Consider the following 17,624-nt stretch of genomic DNA (forward strand, 5'->3'; position numbering starts at 1 on the left):
GCACGGCAGCGTACCTGGATGATATTGTTGTGGTGTCTGATACTTGGGATCAACACCTACTTAGACTTAAGGCTCTTTTTGAGACCTTTCAGAGTTCCCATTTAACTGTTAATTTATCTAAATCTTCCTTTGGCCAGGCCACTGTCACTTTTCTAGGCCATGAAGTAGGTAGTGGTAAAGTTGCTCCTAAACTTGCTAAAGTTCTTGCTATTAAAGATTATCCAGTTCCTCATGATAGGACATCTCTTCAACGTTTCCTAGGCATGATAGGATTTTACAGAAGATTCTGTAAGAATTTCTCAGATATTGTAGCCCCTCTTAACTCTCTTACCAGTCACTAAGTTCCCTTTAATTGGACAGAAGATTCTGTAAGAATTTCTCAGATATTGTAGCCCCTCTTACCTCTCTTACCAGTCACTAAGTTCCCTTTAATTGGACCCCAGACTGTAAAAATGCTTTTGACAAAGCAAAAAGATTATTGTGTACTGCACCCATTCTTTTGTCTCCAGACTTCTCCAAACCTTTTTCATTACAGGTTGATGCTTGCGAGTCTGGGGTTGGGGCAGTACTATTGCAAAACGAGAACGAGGAGTTGCAGCCTGTAGCCTACTACTCTGCAAAGTTCCAGCCGCATCAGAGGGCTTACTCTACCATTGAAAAAGAAGCCCTCGCGCTGGTACTGGCTTTGGAGCATTTCGATGTTTATGTGGGCCAGACATCGCAGGTGGTCACCGTCTACAGTGATCACAATCCTCTAGTATATCTCCAAGCCATGAAGAACCACAACACAAGGCTCATGCATTGGGTTTTAAGGATGCAACCATACTCGCTCAGAATTAAATATATTGCCGGCAAAGAAAATATGTTGGCAGACTCTTTATCTAGAGTCTAACTATATTATTTAATTAGGTTAGGATGTTAGGTTACTTGTGGTAACCCTTTCCATGCCTTTTTTTTTTCATCCCCTGGTGTGGGTTTTTTTTTTTTTTGCGAGGGGATGCGGGCTACCGTCCGCCTGTATCTTGGACCTATGCTAGCCCGACTGACTGCTGTCTCACTCTGAGTTTAGGGTTTGGTTTTTTGTCACGAGAAAAGCTGAGCTCTATCTAAGAGTTGGATGGTGGAGAAGAAAGGCGGTCCCATTATTTTGTGCCATGGCAGCACGGTTACCACTGGGAGGTGACAGCCTAATCCTGAGCCTTCTCGGGGTGAGGGTGTGGCATGCAAAGAGTGCGTAACCTTTATTCGGCACATGTACACACCCTCATTTACAGGCTATCTCCCCCAACCAGCGAACCAGGTAACTAAGAGTTGACGATGGGGCCCCGTCGTTCAACTAGTAACCAGGTTCCAGCCAATAAGATGGTTTTGGCAATCGCAGAGGTTATGTGGGTACCACTCTCCTGTCTGCCCTTGTTATTCCCATTCTAGAGCTGGTTGAAGCACGGTCTGCTCTCATGTGGCTTCTATTCTGCCTTGCTTACCGTGGAGTGCACTAATACCTATCACTGTATATAGTGTACATATTGCTGTTCTAAATTGGTGAAGGATAATATAAGTCAAAACCTTTCTGCTGTGTTTATTTTGCTCCCTTTACACCCAGGATAACAGGCCATTTGGACTCCTGGGTTGTAATAGCCCCTCTTCAGTCTTCTGTCTAATACTTTTAGTAACTCCACACCTCCTCCTAATTTCCATACTAAGAATTCTCTGCATAATATTTACACCACACAACATACAATTACTAGGTCTTAATTTGAACCCTTTCACCAGATAGCCAGTTCCCTCTAAACATTCGATGGTCATTGACAAGAGGGGGCCATTTATTCACAAACTACCAAAGGCTTAATAGAATAAGGAAAACAAAAACAAACTTATCAGGATTACATTACATGACCGAAAACAGAATAAAACAGTTGTATCCTTCTATCAATAAACTACAGATTTTATGCAGCACACAAATCTGACATGTTCTAATATTTCCTATCCAAAAGTAGCCTCTTGATGTACAGAAAGAAGAAAACAGTACGAGCAATAGAGAGGGAAGAGCTTTTTCAGAATTCTACATGTAAGCTCAATACAACATGGTCAATATGCATGCTCAATACAATATTGTCTATACACAATTACGCCAAAATCGCCTCCCAGTTGCATCATGCTACTATCCACCGAAAAGCAAAGGATTTAAAATCAAATTTATTACTATTAAGAATATTTGAAGTCCAACAAATATGTAATCTTTATTGCAAACTAAATGACAGAAGGATAATAATCTGATGTGCTTAAAATACAACTAGAAACAGGAAGGTCAAGGACAGTACATTTAGCAGCAGTTAGCCAACTTGTTAGAAGCAACACTTATGGGACTAGGTACCACAAAGTGCAATTTATTGATATTCTGTTTGAAATACCATTGAATGTTATTTTTATTTACTGCCAATAACAATGTTCCATAAAAAAATAAAATGTACAGTTTAATACTACGTGTTGGCTGTTGCTATAATTTCACACTTTGTGAATTTAAATTATAGGTGACTTGTGTGTAGAACCCATGCAAGACAGGTATAGCAGAAAATTCTAAGTAGTAATTCATATAAAGTTGTATACAGAACAAACAATAGTGATAAATTTACTGGAACCCAGCAAGTGATAGAAGTGACAAAACTAGAAAACACTACCTCGTATTCACAAATGACAATGATATTGCATAGTGCATAACAATGTCAAACCCAAACTAGCTACTATGACAGTCACAGATTATTGAAGAAAGAAATGAATGGACAGTGCATTTAATTAGATTTCAAGAATGCTTTCAGAAAGTTCTTAATGAAAAACTAATCTGGAAACTGTAAATCACATCTATTATTGCAGCGGATGAGATTTTCCACTTGGAAGCAAACTATCCTTATGGGAAAATGTCACTAGTGAGGTGCTACAAGGATGAGTGCTTGCCCCGGTAATATTTCTAGTTTTTGCGAGCAACCTCCAGGAAGACAAACTTTATGAACATGTTTGTTGATGATACAAAGATCCTATTCAAGCAATAAAATTATCCTTGCAGGAAGATCCAGACAGACTGAGCAAGTGGAACAACAGACAGCTGATGAAACTGAATATGGATAAAGAGCATAAAAAAAAAAAAGGGGGGGAGGGAGAATGCAAGCACAGGCTACATGAATAATACCATTATAAACTATCAGAAGCATCAGAAAGAAAGGCTAATATGACTTAAAACTGACAGAAATGTCGCTAGAAAATATTAATGAAATCCTAGGGAACTCGCTGAACACTGCCCAATATTAAAAACGTCTTTAGATATGTGGAGATGCTACAAGAAAAAAATATTCACAATACATGCTAGGCCAAAATGGAAATGTGCAGCAGTGGACAAGCTAATTCATAGAAAAAAAAGTTGTGAATGGCTAAAGAAGTAGACATGCCCTTACTGACTGACAGGAGAGAGAATAACCACACAAGATAAAAGGATACTAAGAATAAATAACTCCCTAGCACCAAAAGGATACCAGAAAGTTGTCTTAACAGAATCAATAGAACAATTTAATGGGACGAGTTACAAGGGGAGGAAGCTAGCGTCACAAGTAACAAATACTAAAAAATGATGCTCGATTAAATACCAAAGAAAAACTTTATAAATTTAGCTCTGATCCTGCAGCTACACACAAGCTTCACCTGCTAATGGTTCCAAGAATCACTGTTCCTGTGGCCCAATTTAAAATCAGTCTTTCTCAATTAGAAAGGAACTTCGGGGGGGGGGGGGGGGGGGGGGGGGGAATAGTGACAAGAAACGTGCAGAAAAATGAAGTTAAATGTATGATACATACAAGTTAGTAAGGTATACCTTCAAATTACACATTTACAAGGAAAAAAAAAAGTAATCCTGATAGAAGATAAAGTATTTATCAGACTTCTATTATATATTTGTATGACAGGACAGTAGTACCCTCCTGGATGGTTACTGTTTACAAACCTACTAATATTTTTTAGCACAGAAGTTCTGAAAGTGCCAAAGGTTCAGGACAAATTCTGCTCCTCGGTACTATGCTGATAGCAATCAGTCTGGCCTCTGCCAGTAACCAGAACAGCAGAAAAAGGCAAATCAACTATTTTTACTTTAGGGTGCCTGCCAATATTACTTACTAGGTCACGGAAACAAGTCTCCCACCATTACAAGATTAATCAAAATTAAATTATAATCTCAACTCTATAAAGCTTCCTGAACCCCAAAAATTTCATCACTTGCACATCACATAGTATATAACCTTGCAAAAGAAATACAGACAAGCTTGATGATATGAACTTGAGATTTTTCTCACAATTACGTTGACCTAATCTAAAACAGGACTGAATATTTTGATACAGTTCACCAACCCTAAAATAGAGAAACTTGACAAATAATGGTAAAAGTGAAAATTATGGGCATAGAGAATTTAAGTGACTACTGCTTATTCTACATGCTCTATACCTGAACATCAAAACCAAAAGATGTATAATAAAGATTAGTCCAATAATAGTAAATGAATGACTTGCCTCTTTCTCAGCAATAATTTCTGATAATTTCTTCTTTTTCTTTTTAACTTGGGCTGTGGTAGTGTCTATTGTGGCCTCTTTTCTCTCTTCTTCCTCATCATCCCAGTTGTCCTGAAAGCAGTTTAAAATAGCTGTAATCAAGGACTGTTACACAAATTTCTTTGTGCAGGCATATATCATGTACTATACTACAGAAGTTGGGCACAAAAAAAAAAAAAAATTCCTTAATTTCACTATTATTGTATTTTTTTTTTACCAAATTGGTTTACTTTAAGCAACATATGTATTAAAAATTTGGTGCACTGCATAACACTCCAAATACACCTGAAATTAAGCATAATTGATGAAGCACAAACAAGTTTAACCCATAAACGGTCCAAACGTATATATACGTTTTATTTGTCCTGGCCCTAAGCGAAACAAAGCTGAAGGGGGTAGGAGAGTTTCAGTGGGGGGAAATAAATGGGATTAAATCTGGAGTATCTGAGAGAGTTAGAGCAAAGGAAGGGGTAGCAGTAATGTTAAATGATCAGTTATGGAAGGAGAAAAGAGAATATGAATGTGTAAATTCAAGAATTATGTGGATTAAAGTAAAGGTTGGATGCGAGAAGTGGGTCATAATAAGCGTGTATGCACCTGGAGAAGAGAGGAATGCAGAGGAGAGAGAGAGATTTTGGGAGATGTTAAGTGAATGTATAGGAGCCTTTGAACCAAGTGAGAGAGTAATTGTGGTAGGGGACTTGAATGCTAAAGTAGGAGAAACTTTTAGAGAGGGTGTGGTAGGTAAGTTTGGGGTGCCAGGTGTAAATGATAATGGGAGCCCTTTGATTGAACTTTGTATAGAAAGGGGTTTAGTTATAGGTAATACATATTTTAAGAAAAAGAGGATAAATAAGTATACACGATATGATTTAGGGCGAAATGACAGTAGTTTGTTGGATTATGTATTGGTAGATAAAAGACTGTTGAGTAGACTTCAGGATGTACATGTTTATAGAGGGGCCACAGATATATCAGATCACTTTCTAGTTGTAGCTATACTGAGAGTAAAAGGTAGATGGGATACAAGGAGAATAGAAGCATCAGGGAAGAGAGAGGTGAAGGTTTATAAACTAAAAGAGGAGGCAGTTAGGGTAAGATATAAACAGCTATTGGAGGATAGATGGGCTAATGAGAGCATAGGCAATGGGGTCGAAGAGGTATGGGGTAGGTTTAAAAATGTAGTGTTAGAGTGTTCAGCAGAAGTTTGTGGTTACAGGAAAGTGGGTGCAGGAGGGAAGAGGAGCGATTGGTGGAATGATGATGTAAAGAGAGTAGTAAGGGAGAAAAAGTTAGCATATGAGAAGTTTTTACAAAGTAGAAGTGATGCAAGGAGGGAAGAGTATATGGAGAAAAAGAGAGAAGTTAAGAGAGTGGTGAAGCAATGTAAAAAGAGAGCAAATGAGAGAGTGGGTGAGATGTTATCAACAAATTTTGTTGAAAATAAGAAAAAGTTTTGGAGTGAGATTAACAAGTTAAGAAAGCCTAGAGAACAAATGGATTTGTCAGTTAAAAATAGGAGAGGAGAGTTATTAAATGGAGAGTTAGAGGTATTGGGAAGATGGAAGGAATATTTTGAGGAATTGTTAAATGTTGATGAAGATAGGGAAGCTGTGATTTCGTGTATAGGGCAAGGAGGAATAACATCTTGTAGGAGTGAGGAAGAGCCAGTTGTGAGTGTGGGGGAAGTTCGTGAGGCAGTAGGTAAAATGAAAGGGGGTAAGGCAGCCGGGATTGATGGGATAAAGATAGAAATGTTAAAAGCAGGTGGGGATATAGTTTTGGAGTGGTTGGTGCAATTATTTAATAAATGTATGGAAGAGGGTAAGGTACCTAGGGATTGGCAGAGAGCATGCATAGTTCCTTTGTATAAAGGCAAAGGGGATAAAAGAGAGTGCAAAAATTATAGGGGGATAAGTCTGTTGAGTGTACCTGGTAAAGTGTATGGTAGAGTTATAATTGAAAGAATTAAGAGTAAGACGGAGAATAGGATAGCAGATGAACAAGGAGGCTTTAGGAAAGGTAGGGGGTGTGTGGACCAGGTGTTTACAGTGAAACATATAAGTGAACAGTATTTAGATAAGGCTAAAGAGGTCTTTGTGGCATTTATGGATTTGGAAAAGGCGTATGACAGGGTGGATAGGGGGGCAATGTGGCAGATGTTGCAAGTGTATGGTGTAGGAGGTAGGTTACTGAAAGCAGTGAAGAGTTTTTACGAGGATAGTGAGGCTCAAGTTAGAGTATGTAGGAAAGAGGGAAATTTTTTCCCAGTAAAAGTAGGCCTTAGACAAGGATGTGTGATGTCACCGTGGTTGTTTAATATATTTATAGATGGGGTTGTAAGAGAAGTAAATGCGAGGGTTTTGGCAAGAGGCGTGGAGTTAAAAGATAAAGAATCACACACAAAGTGGGAGTTGTCACAGCTGCTCTTTGCTGATGACACTGTGCTCTTGGGAGATTCTGAAGAGAAGTTGCAGAGATTGGTGGATGAATTTGGTAGGGTGTGCAAAAGAAGAAAATTAAAGGTGAATACAGGAAAGAGTAAGGTTATGAGGATAACAAAAAGATTAGGTGATGAAAGATTGAATATCAGATTGGAGGGAGAGAGTATGGAGGAGGTGAACGTATTCAGATATTTGGGAGTGGACGTGTCAGCGGATGGGTCTATGAAAGATGAGGTGAATCATAGAATTGATGAGGGAAAAAGAGTGAGTGGTGCACTTAGGAGTCTGTGGAAACAAAGAACTTTGTCCTTGGAGGCAAAGAGGGGAATGTATGAGAGTATAGTTTTACCAACGCTCTTATATGGGTGTGAAGCGTGGGTGATGAATGTTGCAGCGAGGAGAAGGCTGGAGGCAGTGGAGATGTCATGTCTGAGGGCAATGTGTGGTGTGAATATAATGCAGAGAATTCGTAGTTTGGAAGTTAGGAGGAGGTGCGGGATTACCAAAACTGTTGTCCAGAGGGCTGAGGAAGGGTTGTTGAGGTGGTTCGGACATGTAGAGAGAATGGAGCGAAACAGAATGACTTCAAGAGTGTATCAGTCTGTAGTGGAAGGAAGGCGGGGTAGGGGTCGGCCTAGGAAGGGTTGGAGGGAGGGGGTAAAGGAGGTTTTGTGTGCGAGGGGCTTGGACTTCCAGCAGGCATGCGTGAGCGTGTTTGATAGGAGTGAATGGAGACAAATGGTTTTTAATACTTGACGTGCTGTTGGAGTGTGAGCAAAGTAACATTTATGAAGGGATTCAGGGAAACCGGCAGGCCGGACTTGAGTCCTGGAGATGGGAAGTACAGTGCCTGCACTCTGAAGGAGGGGTGTTAATGTTGCAGTTTAAAAACTGTAGTGTAAAGCACCCTTCTGGCAAGACAGTGATGGAGTGAATGATGGTGAAAGTTTTTCTTTTTCGGGCCACCCTGCCTTGGTGGGAATCGGCCGGTGTGATAATAAAAAAATAAAAAATAACATTCAACATTGCCATGATAAGCCTGAGCCGCCTAGACATGAGAGAATGGGTGTGCGCACTCACTGTGCGCCATATTAAAAAAATTGGGGATGCCTGGGTACCACATGCTCTTTTTTCCTATTAAAAAAATACGATTTTTTTTTCTCAAAAAATTTGGGGCACTACGCGAGAGAACGTATATACGTTTGGACTGTTTACGGGTTAAATGACTAAGCATCCCTGTACTAATGACACGATGTCCAAATGTTTACTCTATACTGTACTACCAGACTAAAAAAAAAATCACAAATTCTAATAGTACTGCATTATGTATTTGGATTTTCCCCACAACTATTCAGTTAAAGAAAATTATGCATTTATCATGAACATAAATATTTAAAAATGTTTAATTAATAAGAGAATATATACACAATGGAACCCCGGTTTTCATCCGGTCCGTTTATCGTACAATTAAGTTTTCACCCATTTTTGGCAAAACTTTCCCCCCCTTTTCGTACATCCGCTCAGAAATCGTCCAAACCAGATGCATCCACCTGCTGGCGGGATGCAACCACTCATAGTTTGTGACTCAGTCTTACTTTGTTACTCGTAGAGGGTGGTAGTGATGGTGGTAGAGATAAACTCTACTCCCTCTGCCCTCCTCGCCGTCTTCCATACACCAACAAGTCTTCAATAAAGGTAAAAGTAATTTAAATGTTCATATATCAATTTCATTAGTGCTTTATATTAATTTCTCACTGTTTTCTGTATGTAAAACTATAGTTATTCTCTATAAAATGTATTTTTTATTAATATTTTTGGGTGTCTGGAACGGATTAGAGTGGACCCCCGGTTCACGATATTAATCCGTTCCTGAGAGCTCATCGTAAACCAAAATTATCGGAAAATGAATCAATTTTCTCCATAAGAAATAATGGAAATCAAATTAATCCGTGCGAGACACCCAAAAGTATGAAAAAAAACACTTACCACATGATATATTACGTTTAATGCAATATAATAATTACAATAACAATAACAATAGAATAATCACAATAGAATAATTGACACTTATCTTTAATGAAGATCTGGTGATGATTGATGGGATGGGAGGAGGGGAGTGTGTCGAAGTTTTTAATGTTTAGAAGGGGAATCCCCCTGAATTAGGACTTGAGGCAGCAAGTCCTTTTCCGGGGTTACTTCCCTTCTTCTTTTAATGCCACTAGGACCAGCTTGAGAGTCACTGGACTTCTGTCGCACAACATATCTGTCCATAGAGGCCTGTACCTCTTTCCTTTATGACTTTCCTAAAGTGGTTCACAACATTGTCAGTGTACAGGTTGCCAACACGGCTTGCAGTAGCTGTGTCAGGGTGATTTTCGTCAAAAAAGGTTTGCACTTCAAGCCACTTTGCACACATTTCCTTAATTTCAATAGTCATTAGCACCCTTGGTCTCGATGGGTTGGCACTAGAAGCTTTCTTGGGGCCCATGGTTACTTATTTTGCAGAAACAAGCACCAAAAACAGTGATAATATGGATAATATAGAAAGTACCGAATGTATCCTTAGATGCGCACACACTGGCTGGCTTGTAAACACTGGACACGTCTCGTACAAATCTTATCGCATACTGAGTTTTGTAACGGGAACCGAGGCAAATTTTTTGTGATATAATGCTTCGGATACCGGATTTATCGGATACTGATGGCTTCGCGAACCGGGGGTCCACTGTAATTGGATTTACACTATTTCTCGTAGGAAATGTTACGTCAGTTTTGTACAAATTGGTTTTTGGCCGACCTTCTGGAATGGATTAAATACGAAAACTGGGGTTCCACTGTATATAAACTAGTGAAAATTTTCTGAAGGTATAGATGCATTTTTGATGTTGGTTAATTTGTTTGTGGGCATTTAGAAGAAAAAAGCCAATTATGCATAGCTTTTTGGGAAGAATTGATTTAAACCTCAAAGAAACTGGTGTCAAGCATGATTATTAATTAGACAAAATTAATTATGAAGAATTTACCTATAAATCAATAAGTATTGAATGTGGAGTTTTAATCAAAGCTGTAAATAAATAAATAAATAAAATAAAAAAAAGCCACAACACCTTCATCTGCAAATGTTGCATTTTATGGCTGTAGTACCATATATAGTTAAGAGCTAATGAGGCTTAACCTTTGATATTTTACCTTACCTAACACAAGGTGTAGGAAGTGTCATAGGCAAACAATTAAGGCAGAACTTTGGAGGAATAAAGATCAGATGAGGTTTATTCTTCGCGAGAGTGGAGAAGATTAAAATATCCAAGTTATAACCATGGATTTCATGTTGGTAAGTTAACTACCAGAAGGCTCACTATACAAATGAGGACAAAACTGTAGCTCACTAGAGAATCAAATCCCAAGCCATGTTACCTTCTGAAGAGAAAGATTTTTTACAGTTAAGAATATAAACCTGCTTGTTGACATGTGGAAATGCTATCGACTAGAATGTAACACAATGTAAGATGTCCAATCTAGAATATAGATGCCTATCAAAATGTTGAGATACTTAAATACAGCAGCTGAATGCTATGGTACTTATTTTCAAAAGACAGCAAAATCTTTAAAATATCTATGGTGCTGTTCCAGCAAAAAAGAAGCATTGCTTTGAATTATAGTTGAAACCTTGTAGGCAAGGTTAAAAAGAAGTTAGACCCTTGGATTGACTGATATGTAGCTGAATACATTCTAAAGAAACTGAGTTACCATCCCAGCAAAGAAATGTTTTCAAATTTTTTCTCACTGGTCTATTAAGTGAAAATTTGAGAATTTAACATCAAACCTTGAAGAGCAAGGTGTACTGAATTTATAATCTACTGGAGCAGCTCTTGCAATCTATAAAATAAGTATTTTGATGCACTGTATGGTTATATTTAGGGGGCAAAGCACTAAACTGACAGAAGTTATGCAACACCTGGAGAATGAGAGATAATCAGGTTTAATTTAAGGAAGGGGAAGACAATTTCAATTCTTTGGATCTTGAGTCCCTCATCAGCATCAAGGAATCTTCCTTGCACTGCACTGCAGGCATGGATGAGGTGGAGGGAAGGGAGGGAGTAAGAGAATTGAATGAGAAAGAAGGTACACCAAAAGCATTTGGACTTACAATTGTGGATGACATGAACATAGCTAACCATTTCTGCAACACTTACATTTGAAAAGGTTAGTTCTACCCCTATAACACAAGAGAATAAAATGATCAACCTCAATAACCCATCTCCAACAAGTATTTATTAAACTACAGTGGATCCTCGTTTTTCATCGTTAATCTGTTACAGAGAGGGTGACTAATGGCAAAATTGACGATTTGCGAAACCATTTTCCCTATAAGAAATACATAATGTAAATCCAATTAATCTGTTCCAGACCAAAAGTCTTAAAATTTTTTTATTCTTTTTTTTTACATGAAATATCGATTTACATACATAAAAAACAATGAGACATGAAGAATAAAACAATAAAATCACATTTACCGTTAATGAAGACTCTTGTTGGTGTATGAATAAAATACGTGTATGTCATTATGTATGTTAGGAATTGTAGCGGAGGCAGGGGTGTGTGTTTGGAGACAGGACAAGATAGTCCTTCAATATGACACTAATATCAACTTTATGGCTTATTTATCTACCACAATTCATCTAATATGACATAATAAACAATATTAACAACACAGAAACATGACATACTCTAGAATGAATAAAATACATATGTCATTATGTATGTCACAAGTGGTGTTGCATTGTTGTTGAGGGTATAAGGGCCACAAAGCATAAGCCTCGCATAGTGGTGGTGAAGGCAGTGGCAGAGGCAGCGGTGTTGTCAGTAGCCCTATATACCTCCAATAACACTGGAGGAGTTAGTTTCGTGCTGTCCTTTTTCAATTGATTAACTGCTTAACTTACTTGGGATGCAGGGTGCCCTTTCTAACACTTACATTTGAAAGGTTGTTTCCCCTAAAACACAAGAAAAAATGATCAACCTCAAAAACCCTCAACAAATATTTAAAACACAGTGGACCCTCGTTTTCATCGTTAATCTTTAAGAGGGGTGACTAATGAAAAAATTAATTGCGAAACCACCTATAAGAAATACATAATTAAACCCAATTAATCTGTTCCAGAAAAGCAAAATTTTTATTCTTTTTTTAAAAATTATTTACATACAAAAAACAATGGTGAAGAAAAAAACAAAAAAATAAATTTTACCGTTAATAAAGACTCTTGTTTGTATGAATAAAATATGTGTATTCTTTTATTTAGGAATTTGGGAGGCAGGGTGTGTTTTGGGGGGAAAAGATACCCTTCAAATACACAAATATCCCTTAAAGCATTTATCTCCCACTTCTTAATTGACATAATAAACAATATTAACAACACAGAAACTGACATACTCTAAAATAATAAAATCATATTCATTATTTTCCAAGTGGTGTTCATTGTTTTGATAAAAGGGGCCCCAAAAGCAAACCCCCATAGTGGTGGTAACAGTGGCAGGGAGGGTTTGTCAGTACCCCTATATCCCTAAAAAAGGGAGGTTAGTTTGTGCTGTTTTTTAAATTATTCCCAACCGCTACACTGTTAATGCCCCTTTATCACTGGCGGGCACTATGCCTTTTTTGGGCGTGCTGCTTTAGTATCATTGTTAGAATAAATAAAGGGGACATTTCTCCCTCTCTTTTCCTCCCCCCACTTTGGTACTTTGCTCAGTTCTTTCTTTAATTTTTCGTATTTCTCCCCCCTTTCCAAAGGGCGGGACAGGACTTTCTTTGGGACCATGGAAATTTTTTGAGTTGCAAGCAAAAACAAGTGGAAAATTACAACATTATCGTTGAACCGTGGGGTCTCTCACTCACATAAAAAATGGGCACCCGACTTAAATGGTGTTGGGGCTGGGAGTGCTAAATGGGGGTTTGGGGGCCAACGACTTTTCGATCAAATTTTGATGAAAAAATGTTACGATCTGCGAAAATTACAAATTCCGATGCTTACAAAAAAGGTGGACCCACTGTGAATATGTTTGCAGATGCAAAAATATTAAGTTCAACAAACAATAGAAATGACCGACTGAGTTATTGGAGTGATAGATGGGTGATGGAATTTAATTTATATAAAGCCATATAATAGAAATAGAAGTGTGTGAAATCAGGCCACACAAATAGTGATAAAATACAGTTAGGGAAGGGGGGGGGGGTAGGGAAAGCCACTGGATAACCATAAAAACAAGGTTGAGAGAATCTGTTGTACTCCATGAGCTTACTGCAAAATAGCTTTTAAATTTACAGATGAAGAAATGCTAATAAAGTACACCTACCATCTGATTTACGACCTCAATAAAGATACCCAAGCGTTTCACGTGTGTCTAATTTATCACCTTTGGATATGCATGGGTTGTGTAGTGCCCACAAACACATAGATAAATTATTTTTAAAGGTCCAAGGAGGAGAAACAAAATGGTTACTAGAGTTTAACCCTTTCAGTGGCCATCACATAGAACTTATGCTTATGCGCCAATGCCCATGACGCACTAGTACGCATAAATTCTAGCGCCTTCAAATCTAGTGAGAGAAAGCTGGTAGGCCTACATATGAAAGAATGGGTCTGGTCAGTGAGCTCAGTTTAAAAAAAAATCATGCAGCACAGTGTGTAATGAGAAAAAAAAAAAACTTTGACCGTGTTTTTTTTTTTTATTAACCTTTTGACTTTTTCAGGCCCCTTTCTGAAACTTGTCATTCTGTTGCTAAATTTTTGAAAAAAAAAAAAAAAAAAATATTTTTTCTTGTGAAATGATAGAGAATCTTTTCCCGATGGTACTGACACCAAAGTTCAAAATTTGGTTGAAAACTCATGGAATTATGCTTCCGCAAAGTTAGCGGTCTCGGCGACATATGCGTATCGGCGATTTCGCCGACTTTGAGCCCTATTTTCAGCCAATTCCTTTGTGCCAGTTGACCAAACTCATAGCTACTTCTTTAGAACTCCATTTTATCTATCAGCTGAGTACAAGAAACCGCCCATTTACCAATTTGAACTACCCAATATAGTGGTCAGAAATTACCAATTTGGCCAATTTCACACAAATTAAAAAAGATGCCAATTTCAAAATAGGGTCCAGAATAAACAAGGTACGTAGACATTCTTGGCACTAAAATAGCATATCCTCTGTTCAATAGTCACATCTCTAGGCCCCTCTTATATTATTATTGCTTTCTATTTTGATTTTTTATTCATACAAAAAAATACAAAATTTACTGTTATGCAGACTACTGCATTATTGTAAAAATGGTATAAATAATATCAGTGCACTAGTGAAAGAATATTAGACTCCCCAGTTGACGTGTATTGGACGTGTGGTGTGATTTGTTTACTCCTGAACATTGGTAAAAATCGAACATTTCTGCTAATTTGAGCTCGGTTTCAAGGTCGTTTTCTTCGTCAAAGTAATGAAAATCATCTCTATTTCTGTAATATGTTTTCCATTTTATCACCTAAGACCATGAAAACGTGAATACAACGATAAATACTATACGAAAATACACCTCAAAGTCGGCGTTTTATTCCAAAAAAACGATCAGTTTTTTTTTCTCATTACGCAATGTGCTGCAGGATTTTTTTTATGTGGTGCACACTGACCACACAGACCCATTCTCTCACATATGGGCCTACCAGCTTTCTCCCGCTTGATTTGAAGCCGCTAGAATTGAGTATATATACGTCAGAAACATTGGCTCGTAAGATGTATTTATACGTCGAAAACAGTCAATGGGTTAAAACAGCGACTTTGCGCTGTATTTTCGTATGGTATTCATTGTTGTATTCTACTTTTCCTGGTCTCATTTTATAAAATGGAAGACATATTACAGAAATTGAGATGATTTTAACTGGTTTTACAATGAAAAGTACCTTGAAATTGAGCTCAAAGTAGCAGAAATGTTCGATTTTTACCAAAGTTCAAAAGTAAACAAATCATGCTAAGCGTCCAATACACGTCAACTGGTGACTCTAATATTCTTTCACAAGTGCGCCGATATTATTTATACCATTTCTACACTAATGCAGTAGTCTGCATAACAGTAAATCTTCTATTTTTTGTGAGAATAAAAATTTAAAGTGGAAAGCAAAAGAATGTAAGAGAGGCGTGGAGACGTGACTAATGAACAGAGGAAATGTTATTTTAGTGCCAGGAATGTCTTTCTTGTTTATTCTGGACCCTATTTGGAAATTAGCATCTTTTGAAATTTGTGTGAAATTGGCAAAATTGCTAAATTCTGACCACTGTATTGGATAGTTGAAATCGGTAAATGGGTGGTTTCTTGTACTCATTCAATAGAAAAAATGGAGTTCTAGCGAAAGATGATTTTTGTCGACTAGTTCACTGGAATGGGCCGAAAATAGGGCTCAAAGTGGGCAAAATCACCGATGCGTAAACATCGTTGAGACCACTAACTTCGCGAGAGCATAATTCCGTAAGTTTTTCATCAAATTTCATACTTTTGGTGTCATTATGACTGGGAAAAGATTATCTTTTCATAAGATTTTTTTTTAAATTTGGGCGACCCTGAGAACAAGTCTGGGAGAGGGCCTGGGGACCCTGAAAGGGTTAAAGCCAGGGTGCCTCACTTATTTCTAAGTTGTGAGCTCAGCTTGCTCAGATAAGCTGAGTGATAAATTTTAGCCTATATACGAGAGAATGGGTTTGCATGACGAGTGCATGTAGTATATAATAAAAATCCTGCCTCACGTGATGCATGATGGGGAAAGAGAAAAACTCGGTCCATGTGCCTGGTTTAAAATAGTGATCAAGTTAGCATGGTTTTTATGATTTTATTGGCTGTTTATTCATATTATTTGATAGAATGAAAGACACTACTAAAACAGAAATGATTTTTGCATGGTTTCAATAGCAGCAGCAGCTTGAAATTGTGCTTAAAGCAGCGGACATTCAATTTTTGCCAATTTTCCTGAGGATGGGTAAGGTTCCCCTACACCCCACCAGTCAGAGTTTTTAATAGGTCAAGATTCAATTACTGGAGTGCCATAAACCATGGCCAATCATTCCCAGTTAGTTTATTATCCAGGAAATAAGAGAATCTTCTATTTTTGTGTGATTATGAATTAAAAATGGAAAGCAAGTGTAATGTAGGAGAGACCTAGGGATGCGATTAATGAACAGAGGAAATGGTTTAGTGCAAGGAATATCTACTTTGTTTATTTTGCACACCATTTTTAAACTGGCATTTTTAATTATGTCTACTAATTTTGTGTAAAAACTGGCCAAAACAATGACCTCTGTGCACTTTACAGGGTACCTGTAATAAACGAATGACAGTTTTTTGTACCAAGTCGATAGAATGGAAGGCATACTAGCGACAATCACTTAACCCAAGCTCCGAGAAAACAAGCCTTCTCCTCCATTGCTACACAGTATCTACTTCAGTGATACTATGAAAGGATATCGCAGAAGAATCAACACCAGTAATAAAAGAATAACAGCAAGGACCCTAGAACTCAACTTGTCTACCCAGCAGGACGCCAGTGTATCATCAACCCCTCTCTCCGCCGCCACCCAAGGAACAACAACAACAGCAACAACAAACATGGCTGACTCCCCCCTCCAACTCCACTCCCTTCAAAGGATTCACCCATGATAACTCAGGTATGATTATTCCTGACAATATCAAGGACTACATCGTTGCTCTAGAAAATGAAATCAAAGATATCAAAGCAACACTCGAGCGACGAGAATCCAAGATAACCAACCTCGAGAATAAGATCCAAAACCTTGAAGAGAAGATTACATCGGGAAGTGTTGACACAGAAAATACTCTAAAAGCAGCTATAGCCAGTCACACTGAGCAAATAACAACAATAAATATGAAGGTTGAAGAAGCAATCAAGGACTGGAATCAGAACATGCACACTCGACTAAATGAATACCTTGATTTCCAAGACGACAAAACTGAACAAGATAAGTTGTCTGATGCAGTTATAATAAACAGTCCACACATTCCTAGTGACATAACACAAGCACAGTGCAAAGAAACTGCTATCAGGATAATACAGAACCACGTACAAGTCATCGTGCAAAACAATGAAATCAAAGAAACACGTTTGCTAGGAAAACCAGGAAGTAAACACAGTATAATGATCCGACTTCATTCATACGATAAAAGAAAGGACTTAATTAAATCAGCAATTACAATGAAAAATGGAGTGTACATAAATGAGTGTCTAACAAAAAAAACGTCAAAACCTTCTGTTCAGGCTGAGAAAACTTAAACAGGAAAACAAAATACATCAGTGTTTCACGCGAGATGGGAAAATACTAGTAAGGAAAACATCAACAGGACAACAATATACTATCTCAAATGAACACGATTTCTCTACCTTCCTTAGAAAAGCTGACATTTTTGTAACAGATTAGATAAGTGCCCTTAATACATATATACGTGTGGTGCATATAGTGTACGTTACTATTATATTGTACATTATTATTTTTATTATTTTTCATCACTAGCTAATGAAATACCTCCAATACTCTATACTTCTTTCTTAC

The 17,624-nt window shown here is 37.7% G+C and overlaps 1 protein-coding gene across 1 annotated transcript in view; it reads right to left on the reverse strand.

Annotated features, from left to right (window-relative positions):
* eIF3j (eukaryotic translation initiation factor 3 subunit j) overlaps nt 1-17,624 on the reverse strand; it is a 91,438-nt gene that overhangs the window by 61,945 nt on the left and 11,869 nt on the right. Inside the window, exon 3 of the mRNA XM_053772280.2 lies at nt 4,549-4,659. Within this exon, the coding sequence (XP_053628255.2) occupies nt 4,549-4,659 (111 nt within the window). The remainder of the gene's footprint in view (nt 1-4,548; nt 4,660-17,624) is intronic.

The sequence above is a fragment of the Cherax quadricarinatus genome, chromosome 1 (genome assembly GCF_038502225.1).
Source record: "Cherax quadricarinatus isolate ZL_2023a chromosome 1, ASM3850222v1, whole genome shotgun sequence".
Lineage (NCBI taxonomy): Eukaryota > Metazoa > Arthropoda > Malacostraca > Decapoda > Parastacidae > Cherax > Cherax quadricarinatus.